A 23797-nucleotide genomic window follows, 5' to 3' on the forward strand; every position below is an offset into this window, starting at 1 on the left:
TGGTTACCAGTCACACACACCCGAGAGAAGGACAGTGATGTGTTTTAAAGACGCTAACAGATGATGGATACTGGGAGGGAGGAGCTGGTGGTGGTGGTGGTGGTGGGTGTAAACGAAGGTTAATATTAGGACTACTGGGTACAAGGAGCTGATGATAGAAGCCAAAACCTCCACCACAGCAGCCCTGCCCTGGGCCTCTCCTCCACCCTGTGCACCAAAAATACCAGCTGCAGGATCATAGAGTAACATTAATCCTTAAAAGCATCTCCCATGCACACACCCACGACCTCCCACCTCCCTCTCATCTCCCTGCCCCAGAGTCAGAAGATGCTCCGGCTCTCAGCTCACCAAATGTCACTAAAGTGCTCTCTCTACTACAATGTTAAGCGCTTCTTTGAGGTCAGCCAAGGAAAACAAACAACACATAAATGAACGTTTGCATAGTATCATAGTATCAAACTACAAAATTCTCAGGCCTCCACCAAAAAATATCACAAATGTCTGCTTAGAAAACACAAATGATAAGACAACAATGGTAACTCGTGAACTTACGTCCAACAAGTGTATCAAGTTTGATTGAGAGGTGTGTGTGTGTGTGTGTGTGTGTGTGTGAGAGAGAGACATATGGGGTGTGAGACATTTGCACAGCTGTCAAGGCAGGAGACACTCAAATGGGAGAGACAGCTGTCTTACCTTATGTGTGTATGTGAGCGTGTGCGTGTGTGTGTGTATGTGTGTGTGTAAGAATGTGAGACAAGGAGAGAGAGGCAAAGAGTCCATCCATCTGTGTGTGGTGTGAAGCTGGCTCCGTCTTCAGCTCAGTACTTCGGTACTTTGGTATAGTCCTCCTGGACGACGCTCTTGCACAGACACATGGAGAGAATCATCCCGAGGAGCTGGAGGAAATGGAGTTGTCACCTTAGTTATCAGAGTTGAAATTTACCAGTGGAGCTTTCACTCAAAAAATATGTGTCAAAGCCAAAGAATTAAATCACACATACAATGTATCTCTACTGCATCACAACCAATTAATCATATGATTGTTTTCTCAACTTATTGCCTGAAGATAATAAAAGAATGCCCGTCACAATTTCCTATGACCCACAGTGATGTTCATTTTTCATTTTGGAGATAGGAACAAAAGAGTATTTTACATATTTGTTTGAAAAACTAATAACTATTACTAGCTATTAACTATAATATAAAATAGGTGCCCATTATTTTTCCGTTGCTCGACTAATTTAATCAACTAATAGTAAAATCAAGCTCTAGTTCAAAGAGTTATTGGCTGCTGCAACCTCTTCTCCTCTCCATACAGGCAATGAAGTGATCCCACTCTAACATGACTCCACTGTAAAAGATCAGGGATGAAAATCCACACTCCTCGCTCTGTGTAAAAAGGCATTTCAAAGGTCAGCCGGACCAACTTTGGACGACACCCTTTTGTTTTGGTCAAAGGAATAGTTTGGCATTTCAGGAAATTAGCTTATTTGCTTTTGTGCCAAGAGTTAAATGATACCAATCTCATGTCTTTCCATTAAATACTGTATGAAGCTGGAGCCAGGAGATTAGCATAAAGACTGGAATCTGCCTACATTTATCTCTAAAGCTCACTAATTAACACGTTACAGTGTTTCCCACAGAATTAGATTCTATTTATGGCATTAGCTGATGGGGACACTTTATTAAATTAATTAATAGATAATGATGTGTATATGGTGGGGAACGGGAAATATTTTAATTGCCAAGTATTTTGTGACAAATAAATAACTGAACAACATATATGGTTCCATTGTTCCATGTTATGTCAAAGAAAAAACAATGTGAGGGTTGTTCCAGGCCTTCTTTGATCACAAAACCATGACAATGGCCATCTTTGAACCTCTCTCACAGAACGACGTAGGACCACCGTTTTGGAGCCATGACCAAAGATATCACCATGTTTCTTTCACATTGGTCATCTTTCATCTGGGGCAGCCCAAAATCACATAGTGTATTCTCGCCTATAGAGTAGTGTGAGGGACGGATAAATACTGTACCTCCACAACTGCCACACCGACACACATTCCCAGAATAACCCCACAGTTGTCCAGGAGCCATTTCTCCACACTGGTCATACAGCCCTGAAGGAGAGAACAAGAGAGGGAGAAGGAGAGACAGAATGAGGCTGAGAAAGACATTGAAGGAGGGGGGACAGGGGCGGCGAGCCAGCATGCAGTGGAGAGATGAATGACTACGTGATCCCAGCCGGACATGAACAGAGCCTTTTCAAAACACAACTGTTGGCTTTGGACTGAGTCAGTGACGGGAAGAATAACATGGCTTAGCTGAGCCGAGGAAAACAGTAGAGAGAGAGTAAAGTTCCTGAAACATGCAGACCAAACAACAGAACAGTAGAGCTTTCCTGGTATTTGAACGAATCACAAAGCACAAACGACACGCCTCAGCTGTCTGAATTAACTGTGCTGATTAAGTGCAACCACAGTGCCACACTGAGCTGGCACCAGGAGTTACACAACATGAGTCTAACTGACTTATGTAATGAGTAAAGGTGTGAGGTCTATGAGGACAATGCAGGCATGCTGTAGCATTGTTCACTCAGCTGCAGGAACACCAAGTAAGACTGACTGTGGTCTGGACCTAAAGATAAAATGTTTCCATTTACACAGACTTCAATGAGGCTGGGTACGATTTATTACAGAAGACAGTTCAAATTGTGTCATGTAACATGTCAAGATGGTGCTGTGGCAAATATAACTATGTACATTTACTGTATTTAAGTACAATTTCGAGGTATTTATACTTTACTGGAGTAGCTTGACTTTATCAACTTTATACTTAAACTCCACTACATTTCATAGGGAAATGTTGTACTTTTAATTTCAAATTTATTTTACAGCTATTATTATATTCCAATGATATATACATATATCATAAGTATAATACTCCGAATGGGGCCATTTAGCATACTAAGTAATTACTTTAAGTATATTTTTGAACTTTTACCAAGTAGGATGTCAGTGCAGCTCTTTTACTTGTGATAAAGTATTTTTATATTGTGGCACTGCAACACTTATGCAAGTATAAGATCTTGTTATTTCTTTCACCACTGCAAGGTAAATATAAAAGTATGACACAGACGGGGTGAATGTTTTAGCACTGACTGTCCTATGTAGCAAACCCTTTCAACAATATGCCAATTAAATGAAGTGGAAAGAGATTTAGATACATTAAATTGCATGTCATGTTTGCTTTTGCAATATCACTTATAGATATTGTGATTGAAAGCAAAAACAGTTAAACTAAGTGATATCCAACATGTCTGCTTAGTGAATGAATCATGACTGATCAATTAAAATTACAACACTGACAGCTGAGTAAAAAGCTGCACTGAAGGAAAAAAGTCCCTTCTCCAGAAAAAGTAGTTGGTTCAGCACAATGAGGCAGACTGCAGGCGGCAGTTTCATATGGTGTCTGAATGAGTGAGTGACCAGGAAAAATATGAGGCAAAGCTAGAAGCTTTTTACAACCAATCACAGAATTATGCTACTCCACAACTAAAATATATTCACACATACTGTTTGGCCTTGATACTGAGACAGAAATGGGAGTGGACCAACTGGATAAACAGCCATTGACTTCATCAGTAAATTCAGATTTATGATTTTCAAAATGATTTTCAACTTTAGTGCAGAAACAGTATGACAGATTTTAGAAGTGCTATGTACCGTTTCATAGACAGGTAGATCTGTGGACATGTGCTCACACAGGCCTACTTCCTGGATGTCCGTGCCAGACAGGCTCTCATTGCGACAGGAACATGGGTAGAGGTTCTTAGAACTGTTCTTGATTGAAAGGTTCTCAGACCAGTTTCCTGGACCAGTCCATCCACAGCACTTCATCTGGTGATTCGAAAGAGAGGCAGGATGTGAAAAAAGGACACACGAAAAAAAGCAGACACAGAAACAAATGGTAAAATAAATAAGAAGGCAAAACTAGAAAATCCATTGTCTCAATGAAATTCTATTGTGGTGTTTGTGATCAGTCTGTTCTTGGCTGCTGTTTTCAGAAAGATCTGCAGGACAGAGGTTTGGCAGGAAAAAGAGAGAGAAGGTGCAAGGAGATAGTGAAAAAAATGCTCAAAACTTTATCAGAGTGTGGAGCAATCTGACTGTGGCTTATTTGCTATAATCTGATTAGTTTAGTTTCTCAAAGTACACCAAATTCTCTGAAAACCTCTGCTGCCAGACCAAAATGATGGAAGTGAATAGGATTTTGTTAATGCTCCTCTGCTCTTCAAAAGTCAAAAGGTTTTATAGGGACTAATTCTATGAAACTGTTCATTGTAAGGTTTGTGGGGTATGCAAAGTGACAAGTAGCTGTTGAGCTACTTAAAAGTCAATTTCCAATGCTTTGAGTACCATTAACTCAATTTCAACCATCTCTCTTGTATTGGAGTTGAGGTAGGAAACTTTAAGAACAAAACCTGGGCACATAAAACCAAACCGGTCTACATGGCTAAATACCACTAAAGATATGTAAAATCATTCAACAACTTTTTGTAATTTTGGTAAGTGACACTATATATATAGCGCTTGGCAGCATGATGGGTGGGCTAGTGGTGGGGGTAATCATACACTAACACTCTAGAGTAATGGGAGGTTTTCCTGTTCTTCCCCTGCAGACACGGTGTGGATGCAGCATTACAAAGAAAAGAACATGCAACGAGCATCGCAGGGTTAAGAGTTGAATTCACACCAGAGACACCCATTCTAAAAATATGTGCCCTCATGTTACCGTAAGAGTCACTTTAGATAAACCAGATAAATCCAACCTGCTGCTTTTCATGTATTCACAGGTATATTAATGGTACCAGCAATGCTAACTGTAACTTTTTTAAAACAGAGTTGTTCAATGGATGTAGTTTATTCACTTTAATGTTCAGCATTGTGTAACCATCTTAAAAGAATGGACATTCAAATTGTCGATTACATTAGACTTCTGTGTGTGTCTTGTACAAACCAGGTTAAAAGAGTCAACTCACCGTCCTCTGAATGAAGTCCCATGTGTGCTCTGTGGTCCTGTTCTGGCCAGTGTAGTTGATTATCATGCCTTTTATGATGTTGGACATCTCATATTTCAACTAGAAATGAGATGACAATATATCATTAACAATGCAAATTTTAAGCGTCACACCAAAACTGATCACTTGATGTACTTGATAAAAATACTATAGATAACTATAAATAAACAGTATGTGTGTGCTTGTTAGTATATAAGCCATAAAACAAGTTGTCCACATAGAAATCAATCATGGTGCATGGCAGACAGACAGCGTTGAAGAAAAGAAAACAAACACACCAACACTAAACCTTTTTCTAAAATTTACGAGCAACATCTGAACTTAATGTTTCTTAGGGCAACACCTCGGGTGGTATTGCCCTGTGAAGTCCCATGCTGGGCTGAAGAATTGCACAAATACAGCTTAGCAGGCGCATGACTCTGTGTTTATGTGTGCAAGACCACAGAATAGTGGTAGCAATGCAGCTTCAGAGCTCTACTGAAGATGAGTGAGAGCCTCACCCTATTCTGGGAAAGGGCACCACCCTGCCCTGTGGTGAGCCTTAAACACAGGGAGCACGTCTAAGGCTGCAGACTTACACATGTTCTCAGAGATACACACAAACACATGTACACACATGCATACATGCTGGAAGCCTAACAGCTGAGGGGGCAACATCAGCCTCCACCTATCATGAGTCCTACATGGGTGAGGTTTACCAAGGGAAAGGCTTTTTATGTGCTGGGAGGGACGGGCCATGTTCAGAGTATGGAACTGGTTCCGGAGGTTTGTGTGTTCAAACACAACACTCCCTTCACACACAGTGCAAACACACAAGGCTGGTTCTATGATTACAGTCTGGATCTAGTACTGGTATGATCACCAGTTTGATACCTCAGTATAATATTTAACCCATTTATGGTGTATTTGGTAAAATTGTGTTGAGTGACATGTCAAAGATGTCCAAAAGCTTCACAGAGGTAAACACACACATAACATGTGATATTTGGATGTATTCTGTAGCATTGGGTGATTTTTTTTTACATCCACCTGCATCTGACTTTAAAGCTTTTTTAAATATTTATAACGTTTTGTTACATGTTTTATTGGTATTGTTTTAACTGCATCACTTGTGAAATATCAAGTGGCACACAAGTAACTTGGCAGGGTCCTGAGCAAAAGTGTCCTCTAGGAATATGTGTTAGTATTGTAGTGTCAGTACACGTCATGTTGTTGCTGTCATGTGAATTCTCCGAAACATCAACTGTGCACAAGTTCAGAAAAACAGAAGTTCAGAATTTTTTTTTTAAAGATAATCCAGCAGGTTTTTAAATTGTTTATTTAGCTTAACCTCAACCCATAAAGGAACACTTCGTCTTTCCATTTTTGAGACACATGATTTTCACTGAGCAGTGTGACTTTTTGTGACCTGTCTGACTTGTTTTCTAATTTGTCCTTTCCTGAGTATTAGTGACTAAAGTTTCCCCTTGGGCTTATTTATCTATCAAAGGCTTATTACATTTTAGTTTACTTTTACTTTTTCAAAACAGACTGACACTCATCTCAGAGCAAAGGCTGAAACATATTTAATCAACCCTAATGACTTGGTGATCCCACCTGTAGGGGGTACTATATAATCAAAGACTTCAGTAGAATGTGGTTTCCATCCCTGGAGTGATAACTAACTGTTCTAGATGGGGCAGTGTTAGGCATACCAATTTAATATATATGTTAATATATGACCGCAGCATTAGCATCACACATTCACCATATATGTGTTTGCCCTCTCTTCCTTCAAAACAAAACGCAAAAAACACCCAGAGCAGGAAATGAGATGATAATGGAAACTTGTAGTGAAAGAGCCTGCTTGCTACTTCCTCTGTAGTTATCAGACATTTTACCCAGTCCACCTGCTTCATCTTAGTTTCTACCAGCATCCAGCATGTCATCAATAAAAAAAAACGATGTCGTGTTACTTTCCATTCGTCGAGCGATCAAACTGTTTCATCACAGGATGCAGGGGACTTACTAACAGGTTTAGCTACGCCCTAAAGCAGCCAGACACAGTTGTGAAGAGGGGTGTCATAAGTACCAGTGGGAGGAAAAGTGGTGGGAGGGAGAGAAGTGTCAAAGAAGGTCAAATTAGAAGAGAGAAGAAAAGGGAAGACTAGGTCAAAACCTAGTATATTCCTGGACTGCGTTCTACGTAGTGTCAGCTTGTTTCAGCCCTTTATTTGTTTGCTTCTGTCTTACTCTCTCTGCTCACATACACATTATCTTAATACAGTTGAATTTCCAATAAAGATGTTCTCATTAACATGTTTTTCTGTTTCTGCTGTCAGACAACAGAACAAGTATGATATAGTGACTGAAACACAGACCAGTAAGACTACATTTTAACTTTCAAACCATTTCCAAGCTGCTGCTCTACACTACTACAATCCTCATTTAATAACTTCAAATCTCCAAACACATAAGTTAAAGACAAAGACTGTGCTGTGATTTCGGCTTTATTTACTTATCAGTGCTTCCTAGATAAGTTTGTTGCCATTTGATGTGTTTGTTCTATATCTGGAGAAGTACAATAGTTATTGCTTTGACCAAACTACTCCTCGTCCACCTCGTCCATCTTGCTGTTATCAGCGGCCATGGTTCCATCTATATGTCTTTTCGAGGGTCCCAGTGCAATAGCCTGTGATCTGTCTACAGCAGGGCTATAATGCAATGGCAAAAGGTGAAGCAAACCTGGGGTGCTTTGTGTTCATAATGCACAAATTAAGCAAATCGCAATGAGTACTTTAAGCGAACCGAATTGAGACCACCTCTTGAGGTGCGCTATGTTGGCAATATTGCAGGCTGTAAATGACCCCTTATAAGAAACTGTTTTCATTTTGAAAGAGCAACGGCCATGTGGCATTCGGCTGACCAGTGGCACAAATATGATCACTCAGTCAGTCAGTCAAGGACATTTAGAATCATAGGGCTGGCCCCACTGTTGCAGTCCAGCCAAAAACTAAGAGGACTAAAAAATGCTGTAGAAACTCACTGAAAAATTATAAAGAAGTGAAATTAAGAAAGAAGTGAACAGAGAAAGGTAGATTCATAAAGTACACTCATGTTTACCGGCTCTCTTTGGAAGTAAATGAGGACTCCAGCGGTGACCTGGGCGATGAGGATGAGCAGGAGACATGTGAAGTACTGTGGGGGATATAACAACATTAATAATCCAAACACTTAAACACTTACAACACTGCATGAAATCAATAATCTCCTATTACAAATTATGGGAAATTAAGTAAGGAATTCTTGAAATAGCTATAATCAATATTTTCTTATTGAATATATCAAATGACAATGTGAAAACGTATGAACATAGTGGAGCATTTAGCAGTGAAAGAGCTAGATATTTTTCCCTGATTAGTTGGTAGAGACCAAAAGCAGAGCTGAAGCGTGAATACTGGACTTACATTCCAGGTGGCCATAAACAATTCAAATCCAAATCAAATGATAATATTAGTCTGTAACTGCCAGATGTGTGAAAACAAACAACCTTTTGTTAACTAGTGCACCACATCAACTTGGTGGTTAGGTGGTAAAAGGTGCTCACAATTTGTTTCTGCTGCCCCTGAGTGGCCAAAAAAATCTGTTACTGTAGGTTTAGAAATCCCCACTTTAAATAACAAAAAAACACAAGAAAGAAATTTGAGATAACTTATGTTGTGAATTAGCACTATAGAAATAAAAATTGACTTGACTTAAAATTGACTAATCTACTCTTACAGATACATACATCTTAAACCCAATCTCTAATGCCTTCAGCAATAATAATGTAAGTCATTAAAGATCCTTCCACAGCCTTATGTATGGCCTCCCTGACTGTAAAGGTGGTGTGTGTGTGTGTGTGTGTGTGTGTGTGTGTGTGTGTGTATGTGTGTGTGTGTGTGTGTGTGTGTGTGTGTGTGTGTGTGTGTGTGATGGGGGGTCTACTGCCAGCTGGTCACTGTCACTGGAAGAAGTAGGTCACGGCAGTTCTTCAGTTAACTCCTAGCAGGTTTAACACTATAGAGGTCATGCACCCATCCCCACTCTTGTTGTACCCCCTACATCTCACCCGCTTTATCCCTGTCACCCCCCTTCCTCTTAGTAAATCCACACATGCTGCGAACACACACAGAAACAGAAATGCTGAAGGGCTTTACTGTCAGCAAGAATCTATCAGGTGTTCTTAGTCAAGCTTAACATTTTGAGCAGGTGCATGTAGCTGAATGTGTCATGCAAAACATTAAGGTGGGTTTCGTATGTTTTAATTGTAGGACAGTATTTATTTTTATGTCTTTATTATAGACTCAATTGTGAGACATGAGGCTGAGGTGGAAATTTAGGTTTTATTTCCTCCGTCATGTAACACAGCATGAGTTTCCTGTGTGGTCATCAATGAAGTGTGGCCTGTGAGTTTCTGACGCACATTTTTTTTTTAACTGCTGTTTTGAGGGTGTTAACCTTATGCTTGCCTCTTAAGAGAATGTAACCAAGCTGTAGCATGTTAGCATTAGAGCTCAAAGTGAATGTGATTCCTCACCAGACCCAGCAGACAACGGATTTCGTAGATGGCCCCTATGCAGCCGAAGAAGCCCATGGCCATTGACAGTGAACCCACTCCGATGAGGATGTATGAAGCCACTTTCACTGTGTCTGATGATTCCTCTGATAAAAACATAAAAAATACAAATTTAAAAATACATAATTTAAAATATATATAAATATAATATATATGATTAAAAATAAAACACAGGGGAGTTCAACATACACAGAACCTCTGAAACATTTTTGGTCATTGCAAACTGCTACAGTTTTATAGCAAGAGTTTGTAGTTAAATTCAGTTCTTCAGTTAGACTCAGAAAAGTATTTTTAAAACAAAATACCATGACAATTTCGCATACATAATACAGTAACCCACACAATTTTTAATGATGAAATAAGAGTAACAGGGTCAATCTATGATCTATACTCATGTTTCTGCTTTAACCACAGTGTGTGCTTGCAAACAAATGCAGCACAGAGGAAGGTTTTGTTCACATGCAAAATCATTTTGATACAGATAGCAACAGCGAGCCAAAAATGCTTCACAGAACAAACCGTCTATTCCTCTGAATTCAGAGTATTCTTGTGCTTTTCTCCCACAAAAAAATATTTTAATAGGACACCAGAGAGAGTTGGAGCAAGACAAGACAATGTGTGGCAAGTTTAATTTAGTTCCCTCTTTGGTATGTAGAGCGGGAGAGATCCAGGAGGAGGGGCTGGCACTGAAATGGAAGATTGGAAGGTTGGAGAGGAGATAAACTGGAGCCATTATGTGGCTGTGTTATCTGGGCTGGAGGAGCTCCAGAGAGTCAGAGCTCAGTCTGCAGATGAAGCCAGAATCTGAGTGTTGTGAAATGGCTTCAGCTCCTAAAGATTCCTAGGCCAAGCAAACCAGCAAGAGCTACCAGATAACTCATTTAGTGAAGAAGCCGACTGACACAGCACCTCCTTTACTGCTGCTCTATGAATATAATGCAATGTTGCTTTTTGGCTTGTTCACTAGGAAGCTGAATAGATGTATATATTCCTAATTCCCTTGCCATATCATCTGCTGATGCTTCATGCAGCAATCATCTCATGCAATATACACCCTGGCAGATGCACAATGAAAATTCATTATCCAATAGACTATAAAACAAGGTGTCTTTCTATGTCCAACTCTACTGTGTAAAACTTAATGACTGTATATTATCACAAGATGCAGACTGTGTCATTATTCCAAAGATAAATAAGCAATCCATAGGGCGGCAGAGCATTTTCCTACCATGCCCCAATTCTTTGGAATAAACCACTATGCTTGTTTAGAGATGCAAACTCTGATAACATTTTTCAAGACCAAAATCCTACTTCTTTTTCACTGTCCTACATCAATATATGCGAAACAGTTCCCATGCGTTTCATTATTTTTTACTTATAACAACTTATTACTGTATAACAGCTAAACATATTTGACTTGTTATTCTAAATGAAATTTTTTTAAGATGAATTTTTGGTATTTTCACTATCAATGGATTGTTAACAGTATAGAGACAGACAAAGAAGGCACACCCCATTCTACATGTAATCTTGATTGAAACGATTAGTCAATTAATCAATCAACAGAAAATTAATCTGCAACTTTGTTCATCTTCTCCAATGTGAGGATTTTCTGAGTTTCATATCATTGTAACCTAAATATCTTTCAGTTTTGGAGTGTTGGTTGAGCAAAACAAGATATTTGAAGACATAACATGGGACCTTGAGAAATTATAACTGACATTTTTTACTCTTTTTTGACATTTTGTAAACCAAGATATTCATTCTCTAATCAGGAAAATAAGATGCAGGTTTACTGATGAAGAAAATAATTGTTAGTTGTAGCCCTAATGCAATAACAAACCTATTTTATGTATATTATATTTTGTACATAAACATAGTTTAGTGAAACATCTAGTGTACTAATTCATAAATATATCATTACATGCATGTACATGGCTGACTCTACATGACTTACCAGAGCTGTGGTGGTTTGAGAATAACTGAAAGCTAAAAGTACTTAGGTCAACATATGCAGAGTGTTTATGTGGCTACAGGGTATTATTTAAAGGGAGGCAGACAAGCATATTGTATGTTCTATATCCAGCACTCTGTGGAAGTCTGTTATTACTTACACACACACACACACACACACACACACACACACACACACACACACACACACACACACACACACACACACACACACACACACACACACCCCAAGCGTCTGAAAAAAACATCATAGCACATAGCACAAATATCGATGACTGTTAACAGTCAAGAAATTGAGCGAAAACTTTGAAGTACGCTGAACATGTTCACTGTTGTCAAACCAAAGCAAACCAAACTTTTGCAAGAGACTGCTATTACTTCAATTGGTGGAAAAGAAGATCAATATCTATGTGACAGTGACACAAACATTTCAATACTGAACTCGCACTGCATGATACGTGTTAATTGTTCTTTCTGCTCGATACAATGGTTTTTTATCACAGTTGTTAATCTTAATGTTTGGTGAAAAGATAAGAACTACTTCACTGCACCAAATCAATGAAACAAAAATTTACTTAGCTATAATGAACCATCAACATAATTTCCTCCATGCTGATCATAAGCCAGTTTTCTATGATTATTAACTGTGGTAACTAAAATTGAGATAGATGTTTGTGTGTGGTTTCCCTGCAACCCAATGAACACTTGTTCCAGTAAAAACATACACCCTGAAATTAGCAAGAACGTCATGCAAGGCTAATGCAACCTCAAAACAATTCTCTGCTGTGACCACACTTTCATCTGAGCAATTTTCTAATATTCTTGGCATGCTATGGTAATACATCAGTTGTTGGGATTAACTATTTCCTCTAACATCATGTAGCAGCTAACAGTAAAACACAATCAGCAGGACTTTTACATTTCAGCTAGTTTCTATCCTACACTCTTAAAATTAAAGTCTTTTGAAACGCAAAAAAATGTCTCCTCTCAGGGACATTCCCAGGTGTGTTAAAGTTGCAAAGCAACAGATACTTTACTTGACATGTTTCCAGCTGTAAAGGCAACATCTGTGTTCTTCTGTGGTGATACTAAAACATACAATTCTCCTGAAGTCAGCATGTGGTTGCCTGGTTACTGTGCTGTTCTGTCATGTACTATGGCATGTTTCCATGTAGGGCTCTGCTGGATTTTCTAAAATAGTTCCTCGGGTGGTTTCCATAGAACTTTCCATTTAAAGACAGAATTATGGTGCTTCCAGAAAGCTGCTGAGGGTGGAGAGAGGACTGTTGTCTGTAAACATAACCAGAGACAAATACTCAGTTTGTATACAACTGGAGAAATGTCACAGCTGACATTATGTAAAGATCAACTCTGTTCTGAATTTCTAGAGTTTGAGAGGTCTAAAAATTATTTTCCACCAAGTTCTCTTTCCTCTGTTCATGACTATGGAAAGTTTCTGAATTAATCTGCAGCATACTTCCAAACTGTGCTTTGGCACACTCTCTGGCTCATAGACCTTCTTTCCAAGGCTGACTTTTGTTTAAAGTGGGGGCAAGCTGTGTTTTGGCACAGTGGCAAGTGCCAGCAAGATAAACTCAAGACATCATATCACTATCAACAGCACTGCAGTGATATAGAGGGGTATACGTTTAGAGGAAGATGGCCTTTTAACCGAAAAAGTAGGGGGCCTAAAACCAAAACATTCCCGCAAGTTCTCCTGCTTGAAGTCACTGGAGCAGCTGCAGAGGCCTCTATTAATATCACTCATAAAGAATGGAAACTGAAAACACAGAGATCCTGTTTATGGTCAGGCAATGGTACAGCTTCTGAGGGGAACACACAGAGTCAATAAACAGAGTTGTCTGCAGCTTTGGTTTTTGTTCCTTTACAAAGTGGTAAGAGATTTCCAGTGTTAGAAAGGGTTAGAAATCCATGGACAGAGGGAGGAGTTGACCCACCCTGGGTACAGGGAATAAAAAGACATGGAGGAGAGAAGGTCATCAAGATCCTCATAGGAAGGGATATCCTCAGGGTATCAGTGAAGCAAGATCTCTGCTATCTCTAGAGGAACAGCTGGATTATCATAACAATAGGACTGGGGCTGGCAGGGATGATGGATACTGTACTGCCTTTATGTTCTGAATGCCTGGCTGGAGATAAGCAAACTCAGCTCAATAATAACCTTGGAGTGATTCCTCCCTTAGCGATGACCTCAAGAGCCAAAATAGGAAGATAGGGCTCATTCGTTTAGGACACAAGGTCAGTTCTCGATGGTCTTCGTCAAAACTCCAGCCTTTCCACAACTCATTAGTCAAAGCAGCACAGATCTCCAGGCTAAATATAGATTTCTTTAGCCCAGCTCGGGCCTCAGAAATGTGGCTCCCTCATCAAAAAAACAAAAACAAAGTTAGTTATGGACTGGAATCATTTTGTAAACAAATTGTCAGAAAATAGTGAAAACTCTATCCCAGAGCTCAAGACGATGTCTTCAGATTATTTGTTTTTTCTGATCAATAGTCCAAAATATATTACAATAATATATTACAAAACATATTAACTTAGCAATGATGAAACAGCAAAGCAGCAGATCTTCACATTTAAGAAGCTGCAACTAGAGAATGTGCGAACTATTATCAATTACCAATGTAGTTACTAATCAATTTAATTTATTTAAAAAAAAGGTTATGCAGTTTTGTTAAATAGTCTCAATATAGGAGCAGAAAAGTTCATAGTCCTTTCAAATTGGCATGGTGATGCAGGTTAGAACCACATCTGAAGCTGATTTGAATGGGTTAACACTCCTATCACTCCTAGCATTGCAACTCAATTCATAATGTTCATCTATAGGAAAGGAGTATCACGGTCTAATTGAAAAAAATGTTGAATTTGACTTCCAACAAGTATGAAGTTGCCAGATAATAAACTGAAAGAATTCTTCTTTATAAACTGGGAGAAAACTTCACTGCTGCTCTCGGCAATGCTCCATCTGGGAAGAATACACTGAAAGCATTTATAACAAGATTTATGGCAACTAAGAGTTTCCGTACTTTATTCCCCGTTCTTTTCAGGCAAGGCTGGAACTGGGTTTCATTATGCTTTCTTTAGTGTCTTCACAGCAGATAACCTAAGTGAGAGACGCCGTCGTCTATGACAAAACTGACAACTTTGCATCTTATAGTATGCCATTTGGAGGCTTGGTGTCTCTCTTACTACACAGTGTCTACAAATAGATCTGTGACAACATCTGTGAGGGTGGGAGATGGTATCTGTGTGCCTCTGCCATCTGGGGAACTGAGAGAACTGGCAACTTCAAAGTGCAACTCTGTGGAAACTGTGGGGGAATAAACCTGCTAGTTTCCAACATAAGACTAAACTTTGATAATTGAGAGACTGTCACCTCCCCTGACTAACCTACTCCCCTGGATCTCAACAGATGTGTCAGTTTGTGTGTGTCTGTATATCTACAGGGCAGAGTGGCAGAGGAAGTCATCAAATTACATCTGAGTCATATTTTTGGTTTGTTGCAAACATCCTTTTGTGGTTCCTTGGGAATGAGTCCTGGGGGATAAAATCCACATAAACTGTGCAGCGTAGGCCAGGGGTTTTAGTATTCAACTAGCACACTCTCCAATCTCCATTTCCACTTCCACTGTGCTCAGTCAGACCAGCTCCGTCAAAAGCGCTGAATGTTTGTTGACGTGAGTGTTATCACAAAAGGTGTGTGTGAGTGTTACAACACTTACGCAGAACAGCAATGAAGCTCTGGTTATCAAAGAGAACCCACAGTCCAAAGCCCATGATCAATGCTCCAAAGATCTGTGGAGAGGAAATATAGAAGAATCAGGGACCAAATCTCATGTGAGAGTAAAACAGAATCTGTGCAGGTATGTCTTAAACAGAGAGCCTCATTTTAGCTTCCTCTGTCTGTCACATCTGGGATTAATCAGATTCTAACTCTTCTGTTACTCACTCTTCTATCTCTTTCTCTCACAGCAGATACAGAGGAAAGAGGATGTGGAATAGATCACTACAGGTACATTTCTCCAGTCTTAAATAGATCAACCTGCTCTCATTTCTACTTTGCTGGATTTTATCACAATTAACATCCAATAGTGTTTAGTGTGAATAAAGGGATCAAGACTATTAGAAATGAGCAGAATCATCATCTCTAGACAGGAACATTTTGTCACCAGCGTCTGAAAGCCTCAGAAAATGATCTGTTTTACCTTGTGTACCCTTGTAATGAGGTGATGAAGTTCCAAACTATGTAATTAAGAGCACCCTTGTTTGGAAGTTGTAGGGCACTATAGAGGGGGCAAAATCCATAGATGAGAGACTCTGTTGAATCACCATCTTCCCCCCTGTTACACCACCCCTCCCCTATCCTACAACAGTAATTAGAGCCCTGGTTAAGAGCTGTTCATTTAAAGGTACTGCTGAGCTCCTGGCAGCCATCATTAGCCTACCACATCCTGGCGTCCCCTAGCCTCCCCTTGTCTAATGTGTCCACGTGGACAAACACTGACACGACACACATTTCCTCTTAGACACCAGTTGAGCATACACATCAAAGGACTGCATCAGGTTTATAGCCACAGACTCATTGGAAAGGTCTGGACATCCTCGCGGTTGGTTTTAGGAGTCTGGGGTTTTATCAACCCCTGGACTTTATGTTGTGGCCAATGTGAGTGAGGAGGAAGCAAACAGAAACCATCTGCTGCTGTTTAGACCTGAATGTGCCGAGGTGACCAGTAAAGTCTTTTTGCTCCAGGCAGAGTCAGAGAAACATTTCCCTATGTATCTCAACTAATCTCTGGTGCTATTTGAATGAGGACACTTATTCAAACTAGAATTACAGCTTCATGGCTGTATGTTTCCACCAACTAGCCAAGTTGCAGGAAATATAGTCCCATTCCTGAGTTACAGCGTTGAATAACAGCCAGAAGTGTTTTGCAGAACATTTTGATGATGACAGTGAAGTTGACCTTTGAACATTTGGATATAAAATATATCCCTTCATCATTTTATCCTATTAGACATTTGCGTTAAATTGTGTTATAATAAGTTTATGAATTTGTAAGTTATGGACAAAAACATGTTTTGTGAGATCCCAGTGACCTTGAACTTTGACCACCAAATCCTAATCAGTTCATCTTTGAGTCCAACTGAGATATGACTTTCACAACAATGTGACGGATGGACAGACGGATGGATGGACGGACAGACAGACAGACGAACGTACGGGCCTACAGACAACCCAAAGACATAATGCTTCATAAAATGCTTCATAAAAACTCGAAAGGCATCGAGTGTCTTGATTGTCTGATTCAACTGAAGGAGCATAGCATAGCAATCCTATCTTTCTAACTTGGTTAAACAAAGCTGCTCAAAGTGGATGTCATGTGACATGATTCTGACAGTGGATGCTATGCATGTGCAGTTACTACAGGAAGACCACCAAGCGGTAATGAGAAATGGGATTACTTACAAAGAAGAGGAGGTTGAAGAGAAATAGAAAATACTTGGTGACTGTGATGCATCCTTTACCCATGGTTGTGCTTCTGGAAGACAGAAGTAAAGAAAATGTATTGGTTAAATTGAACATCACAAATATTACAGTACAGTCTGGGCATGTAAGATAAAATAAGAAAACAGACACAAGATGGAAAAAGACACAAAACAGAGACAATTAGCCTTAAGATAGCCTGGCTTTAATAGCATAGTATATGAGCCAAAGAACAAGGACACAGGGAAATCTGCACAGTTGGGTTCTTGATTAAACACAGCTTTAATCTTCAAAGTAACAACATCGGCCTAATTTGTTTTCAACAGGCACGTTTCTCCAGTCTTAAACAGCCCAACCTGCTCTAATCTCCACTTCTATAAGACAACAACGTGCCAATTGTTGAGAGTATTCAGTTTTATGACAATATTGTATGCCTTTGAAAGCAAGTTTGTTAATGAGTCCTGTTTTATTCTTGACAAACAAGAGGAACCAGCCTAGTCAGACAGATTGGAGGGAAGACCACCATAAAGTGGCTAGTGGTTAAGTCATGATGACTGTTTGGATCCCATGTGGTTAGGCATGCTATTGTAATCACAAGAAGAGGGAAGTTAGGCTGATCTACAACCGTGTTTACTAGCAGCAACAGGCAAGATTCTAAACACACGTTTTACAACTAATCTTATTAAGTATTTCAAGCCAAATACACCAAATATAGCAAATAAGTGTAGCTTATTTATTACCATATCCATCCATATTTAACGGGTCTAGCTGATCATTGGTCATACAACCACATAACAGACAACACAATAATATAGTGAATCAGACCTGCTGTCACTGTCTGACATTTTAAGTTTGGGCATGTTACACTTACGTCTGCATTGTTTTACAATCAGTCTACCTCACACTCATATATATATATATATATATATATATATATATTTCATACCCATATGACTGCATTCAAAGACTTCTCTGTGAGTAACACTTTCCTTTGAGAAAACACCTGCAGGCCACGCCAGCACCACACATACAGCACAGTAGGGACACTTTATGAAACTCTCTGGCAACATGGTCCAAAGAAAATATTTACCACAACCAGACCTTTTCCTTCAGGAGAGAACTGAAAATATAACCAGCCATTGTGGTTATTTGAGGAGTCTGAAAATATACTACGAAGACAACTCCCTGTGTGCCAGATGACAAGCTGTTCTCTTCTCCCTGTCTCTTTGAGCATCCAAACTGTAGGTTCTTCCCAAAGCCTATCATATTGTGTACTTAGTTATAAAAATGTTGACTATATTTGAAAGCACAAACTGTGTATTATTTCTGACATACAAGAATACTTTTACTTACAGGCCTTCAAAAGTCTCTTATTTTGATAGATCATTGTATAACTACTTTTTCATAATGGTGGATTTTATATTAAACTGAAGACAATAACACAACAATAGCACATAACACTGACAATGACTGTTGTGTTATGGCAGACCAAGAGCTGTTATGCAAAGTATTGTTTCATGAAGCAAAATCTCACTTTCAACAATGACTAATATGTTGTATTACACATAAATGACTTTTGAGTTACCTTGGAAACACAGTCAACTAACTTGCAAATAAAGCATATTTACTTTGCCTACATCTCTGTCACATCTGTCTGCAAGACTTTTATCTTGCTCTTAGTTGATAAGCAGTGCGTCTGTCTGTGTAAACACCCAAGTGAAAAGTGAAGCAGTAATATCACAGTTGCCATCTCTTTTCGATATATACACCATCACAACAGGAAATGTTCTACAGCCTATTCTAAGTACAAAACAAGGTATTCCAAAAAGAGCAATCATGTTGTTTACTTGCTAGTTTAGCAATTGCGTTACTTTTACTGCATTATTGTAACACATTGGTCCAATTATACAATTACAGCATTGGTAATAAAAAGTTTAACTTTTCTAATCTGACCTTCCCAATTAGTTTCCTGGTTCGGTTGGATAAAGTCAGGATTCACCAAGTAAAACAATTTGAACTGCTTGGACCCATCCCAAGAGCATTAGTTATTCAACCAAATGCATATATGAACAAATTAATGTGGTATATCTTTCTGAGCCAACATGCTTGGCTGGGTTTAAGCTTTATGTATAAGACTGTCTGTAGAGTAGGCCTATTAAAGGACAGACTACTACTACTAACCACCTACACTAGGCTATGAAATGTACTCAATATTTGATAACCTAAATACCAACACGATTTCATGTTTACAAAACTGAACACAGCACAAAGCCCAAACCTCACAGCAGATACCCTTGCAAAGTAGATAATCCTTAAAGGAGATTGTTGGTCTTTATGTCTAGATGGTGAGCAGCATTACAGATTAAAAAAGGCTTAGTTATGACTACCATTGTTTGTTGTCCGAGCCCTGTCCATGTGATAACAATTCCTAACAATGCCCCAGAGCTACTTATTATATTTTTCAAACAACAAATTAAATAGGCTATCAGGCCTGCCCAATTTATTCTAAAGCAGCCAACTGACTATATTGAGGTTAGGAGCAAAGCCAACCCAAACCATAAATATGCTCAAATTCCTTTTGCACAACTTCCATGAAAGCTCACACATTGAGCAGATAAACTGTGGGGCTATTTTAAATCTTCATTTCTTCTGAGCCTAACTAGGCAAACCCAATCACACAGGACTCCCTGGAAGTGAATGACAAATCTCTTCCAAAGTGAAAATAAAGACTGGAAAGTGGTATGGAAAGTCAGAGCAGAGCCAAACAGCAGTTCCAAGGAACAGTGCCATTGTAACCTTGTATAAGAGCTACAGCAGTACCAATAATGCTGCTGAAATCAAGAGACAATGTAGCTTATTTGAATGGGGGCAGCTGAAAAAAGGCCAGAGGAGAATTGACCTCATGGTCCAAATACCATGTGCAGAAAAAATGACTTGCCATGAGAAAACTGCAAATGAGTCACCTGAACTTTCCAAATTCTGTGACCTCACAGCCATTTTTCCCCTCATAGCCCCCATTTTCCTTCCTGTGGTTTGGCAAAGGTCTGATCACTATCACACAATCTTGGAGGGGTTGTACTAAAAGAGGTGCTCAATTTAAATCAGTGCTTGTTTACTGTACAATGAGCCAGTTCAGAAGCATGGGGTACAGAGATGATTATGAAGACAGCAGGAGTGGCAGATGGCAGTGTCCATGTCTGTTATGGACCCAACATGGATCAACTACAGCCCTGTTGTACACAAAAAGTCAGGCAATGTGCCAACCTCCGTGTATGACCTCCTATCATACATAAATCCATTTACACATCTGTGAGGCCATCGTGCTGGCATGAACCTGATGCATCATCCCAGTACTAAAGCCCTTAATACCATGCAACAATGTCCTTTATCCCTCTGTATAGACAGGATGTAGCTCATTGTCTACAGTGGTGTTATGGTGACTTAAATGAAAAGGTGAGCATTTTTGTTTGAGTAAGAGGAAACAATTCTACATCACCCGCAAAACGAGTCCATGCTGCTTGGTTAGGAAATGAAGAAATGTCTGAAAGTGCTGCCGATAACGAAGAGGAGGAGGACGATGAGGATGAGGAGTTGATAAAAAAGACCAGTGCAACTTCCATTGTATAGACACGGTTCAAATTTTAAAGTCAGACAAAGACAATGTCAGATGTCAGTGGTTGCGAGGTGTGGTAATACAAGCAATCTTTTCTATCACCTCAAATCAAAACATATTCTGAAATATGAGGAAAGTAAAATAATGCGTCCTCCAAAAACGTCAAGTGAAAAAAACTGGCTGCATACAGTTGCCATACCAATGCTACCCCTTCAGAAGCATGTACATTGACATTATAAGAAAAATAAATATACTTTGATATGTAAAGTTACTGTCCATGCTTCAAATTATACAGTGCTATAAATTTTAGGCCATACCACCCAGTCCTTTCAAGCGAGAGAACTAGAGCTGGTAGTAATGATAATTTTTATTATCCAATTATTGTTTATGTCTATAAAGTTTTTCACTGACCTGGGTCATGCAACATCTGTTGTCTAAACAATGCTTAATCAGTTGATATGATTCAAGTAATTCTGTGCGATGAAGAGGATTTCCCATTTAGCATCTATGGGACTGTCATACCATATCACATAAAGTGGTGAAATCCCCTTCTAGTGTTCAGTCCCAGGTAACTTCCCACCATCTAGTGGAAATGATTAAACATCTATGACAACAAGACTAAACAGAACACAAGTTACCAGAAGCAACCAGATGCTTTATATTTCTATTTATAGTCTAACCAGCTTAAACCAAGCACCAAAGTATTTATTGTATAATATAAAACAGACAGAAAAAGATGTGGCTTTGGTGAAAGGATGAAAACATTGCCATCGCCAACAGCAAGAGGTAAAATCCTCTTTGGCTGTTTAAAAAAACTGTTTCTGTCTCAACCAGCATCAAAAGTGATACAAATACCATTAACATCTCAAAGCCAAATTGAGGCACCGTCTATAACCAACAGTATGGGGATTCATTCAGTGACAGCCTGAGGGTACAGTGTGCTACACAGCATCAAACAGCTCACCTACAGTTCTCTACTGTGGCTTTTCAAAAGACATCATGTGGGTGACACTTTGTCACAAAGTGGTATACTGTAGTTTGTATGACAAACAGTCGCCAAGTACATGGCCAGCTGAACACCAATGGTGACCAAGTGGAACATTTTGACTAACCCAAAAGAAAACTTTTACAAATTAACAGCATACCTATTCAAATTCTGATGCTGAGAATTTTGATGAATGTACTAATAATGTCTTCAAGTACAGAGAAATGGGGTATGAGAACAGAAAGTAACTGAGGGTTACTTCTGCTTGTAAACCACAATTGTGCTTTAAAGATTACACCTTAATGCAAGAGGGCTGCAAAAGCACTGTGGTAGCTGGATGTTGCCTTGAATGTGTGTGGCTTACGTGGCTTCTCTTCTGTTTTGCCACATAAATACATTGTTACAGCTCACCATAGCAACGTAGCAAACCTGTCAAAAATAAGTTTGTGTCCCATAGGACCCTCTCTGACGGCCTTGTTGTAAAATAATAGTGCAGGGAACTATAAGATATCTGTATATAACCATGACTATTGCTAAAGAACACAACAATAGAGTTGCACATATAGTATTGTTTTGTAGCAAAACATCAAACCTCGTCCAAAAGAGGGGGTTTGATGTTGTTTAAGCATACAATACACTTTATCAATGCAGATGGCTCCATCACTCAAAAAGTCTCTGTGGAGGCTAAAATAAACTTTAAGTTGAGACATTGAACCCTGTGATGAGGACAGTGTTCCTGATTCAAGTGAGCTAATATTTCTAATAATAATAAGTTAAATAATGATATTCCACATTTCTCTATATTCTGAACCCATGAAAGTTAAGCTAATCCTGGAGGTTTTTCATTTTCAGGATCACTTGGCATCTGCTTTATGTTGAAGTCTGTTCTAAAACAATAGTCAGGTTCCCATATGAACACTGAGTTTGTGGCTTATTCATCCTGTTCCTACTATCCATTAAAATATGTCAGATGTCAATGTCAGTAATGTGGGACAAAATCCACACAGTCCCCGTTTTGTGCTAAATTTTAAAGTTGATCTTAAGTTACTATGAAGCTTAGTCTATCTTTCAAAGTTAAATTCTTTATAAATTCCCTATGTGTTTCCCCACTGAACTACAGTGAGAGTACTGTAACAAAGAGAATTTCATAGCAAAATGGCTGTAACTTTGGAAGATACCCACTTGATCTGAATAATTTGGACAGAGCCTTCTATTAGCCTCAGATACACTATAGATTAGTTTTTGTTCCCCATCACTTAGATTAAAAGCGCTCTATGAAGGGATCTATTAATGGCCAGTATGGACATGGGGAATGATTACAGTATGAGCAACTTCTGTCAGTGTTCAGCTGGGCACCTGACTATTGATTTAAGACAATTGTGAACCTATGTTGTAACAGATAACAGCATGCAACGTCACAAAAAGTGAAGAAATTTTCTTATATTACATTATTATTAGGTCTTTACAATTAACACTGACAACGAGAGAAACCTATACGAAGGTGACATTATATCAATTTCGCTTATCTGACGGGTATTAACACTTTTTCTAAAGTTATGTAGACACAATCAGTTCGGTTATCATTTCGAAGACTTTACCAACAGTTGAAAAAATTTAACTAGCTAACGTTAGTTACATTAACGTCAACTGTTAGCTGGCGTCTCTTCACCCTACACAGCTAACTTACCTAACTGCTGTAGCATGAAGGCAGTCAATTTTCGGTTAGTTTGGTAAGAAAAGTGGTCATTAATTGTTGTTCTTGGGGCTAGACAGAGTTTTCTGAAGGCAAAGGACATGGCGGCTAACCTACAACAACTTTACACAGTACTGTTTCACTTATACTAGCTAGTTACAAACGTGCAAATATGATTAAAACTTACTTGGACTTCTTCTCCAAAGGTGGTAACAGTTGGCTGAGGGGTAGACCGTCTTCTGCCCTGTCTGCTGTGTGACTAAACTGTCTCCGCTGTTGGGAAACGAAGTGTGAGCATGTCTGAGTCTATCTGCTTGTTTGTGTATGTGTGTGTATGTGTATGTGT

At 39.1% G+C, this 23797-nt stretch overlaps 1 protein-coding gene across 1 annotated transcript; it reads right to left on the minus strand.

The window, feature by feature from the left end:
* Nucleotides 1-770: 770 nt before the first annotated feature.
* On the minus strand, nucleotides 771-23746 carry LOC111229921 (CD82 antigen-like). The gene is made up of 9 exons (XM_022756458.1): nucleotides 23639-23746; nucleotides 17143-17215; nucleotides 15398-15470; nucleotides 9642-9766; nucleotides 8186-8260; nucleotides 5045-5143; nucleotides 3729-3902; nucleotides 2040-2123; nucleotides 771-896 (listed from the first exon to the last, which is right to left on the minus strand). Exons 2-9 carry the CDS (start codon nucleotides 17203-17205, stop codon nucleotides 819-821), a joined length of 771 nt encoding a protein of 256 aa, XP_022612179.1. The 5' UTR covers nucleotides 17206-17215; nucleotides 23639-23746; the 3' UTR covers nucleotides 771-818.
* Nucleotides 23747-23797: the final 51 nt, after the last annotated feature.

This window comes from Seriola dumerili, unplaced genomic scaffold (assembly GCF_002260705.1).
Source record: "Seriola dumerili isolate Sdu_G_001 unplaced genomic scaffold, Sdu_1.0 BDQW01000242.1, whole genome shotgun sequence".
NCBI classification, from domain to species: domain Eukaryota; kingdom Metazoa; phylum Chordata; class Actinopteri; order Carangiformes; family Carangidae; genus Seriola; species Seriola dumerili.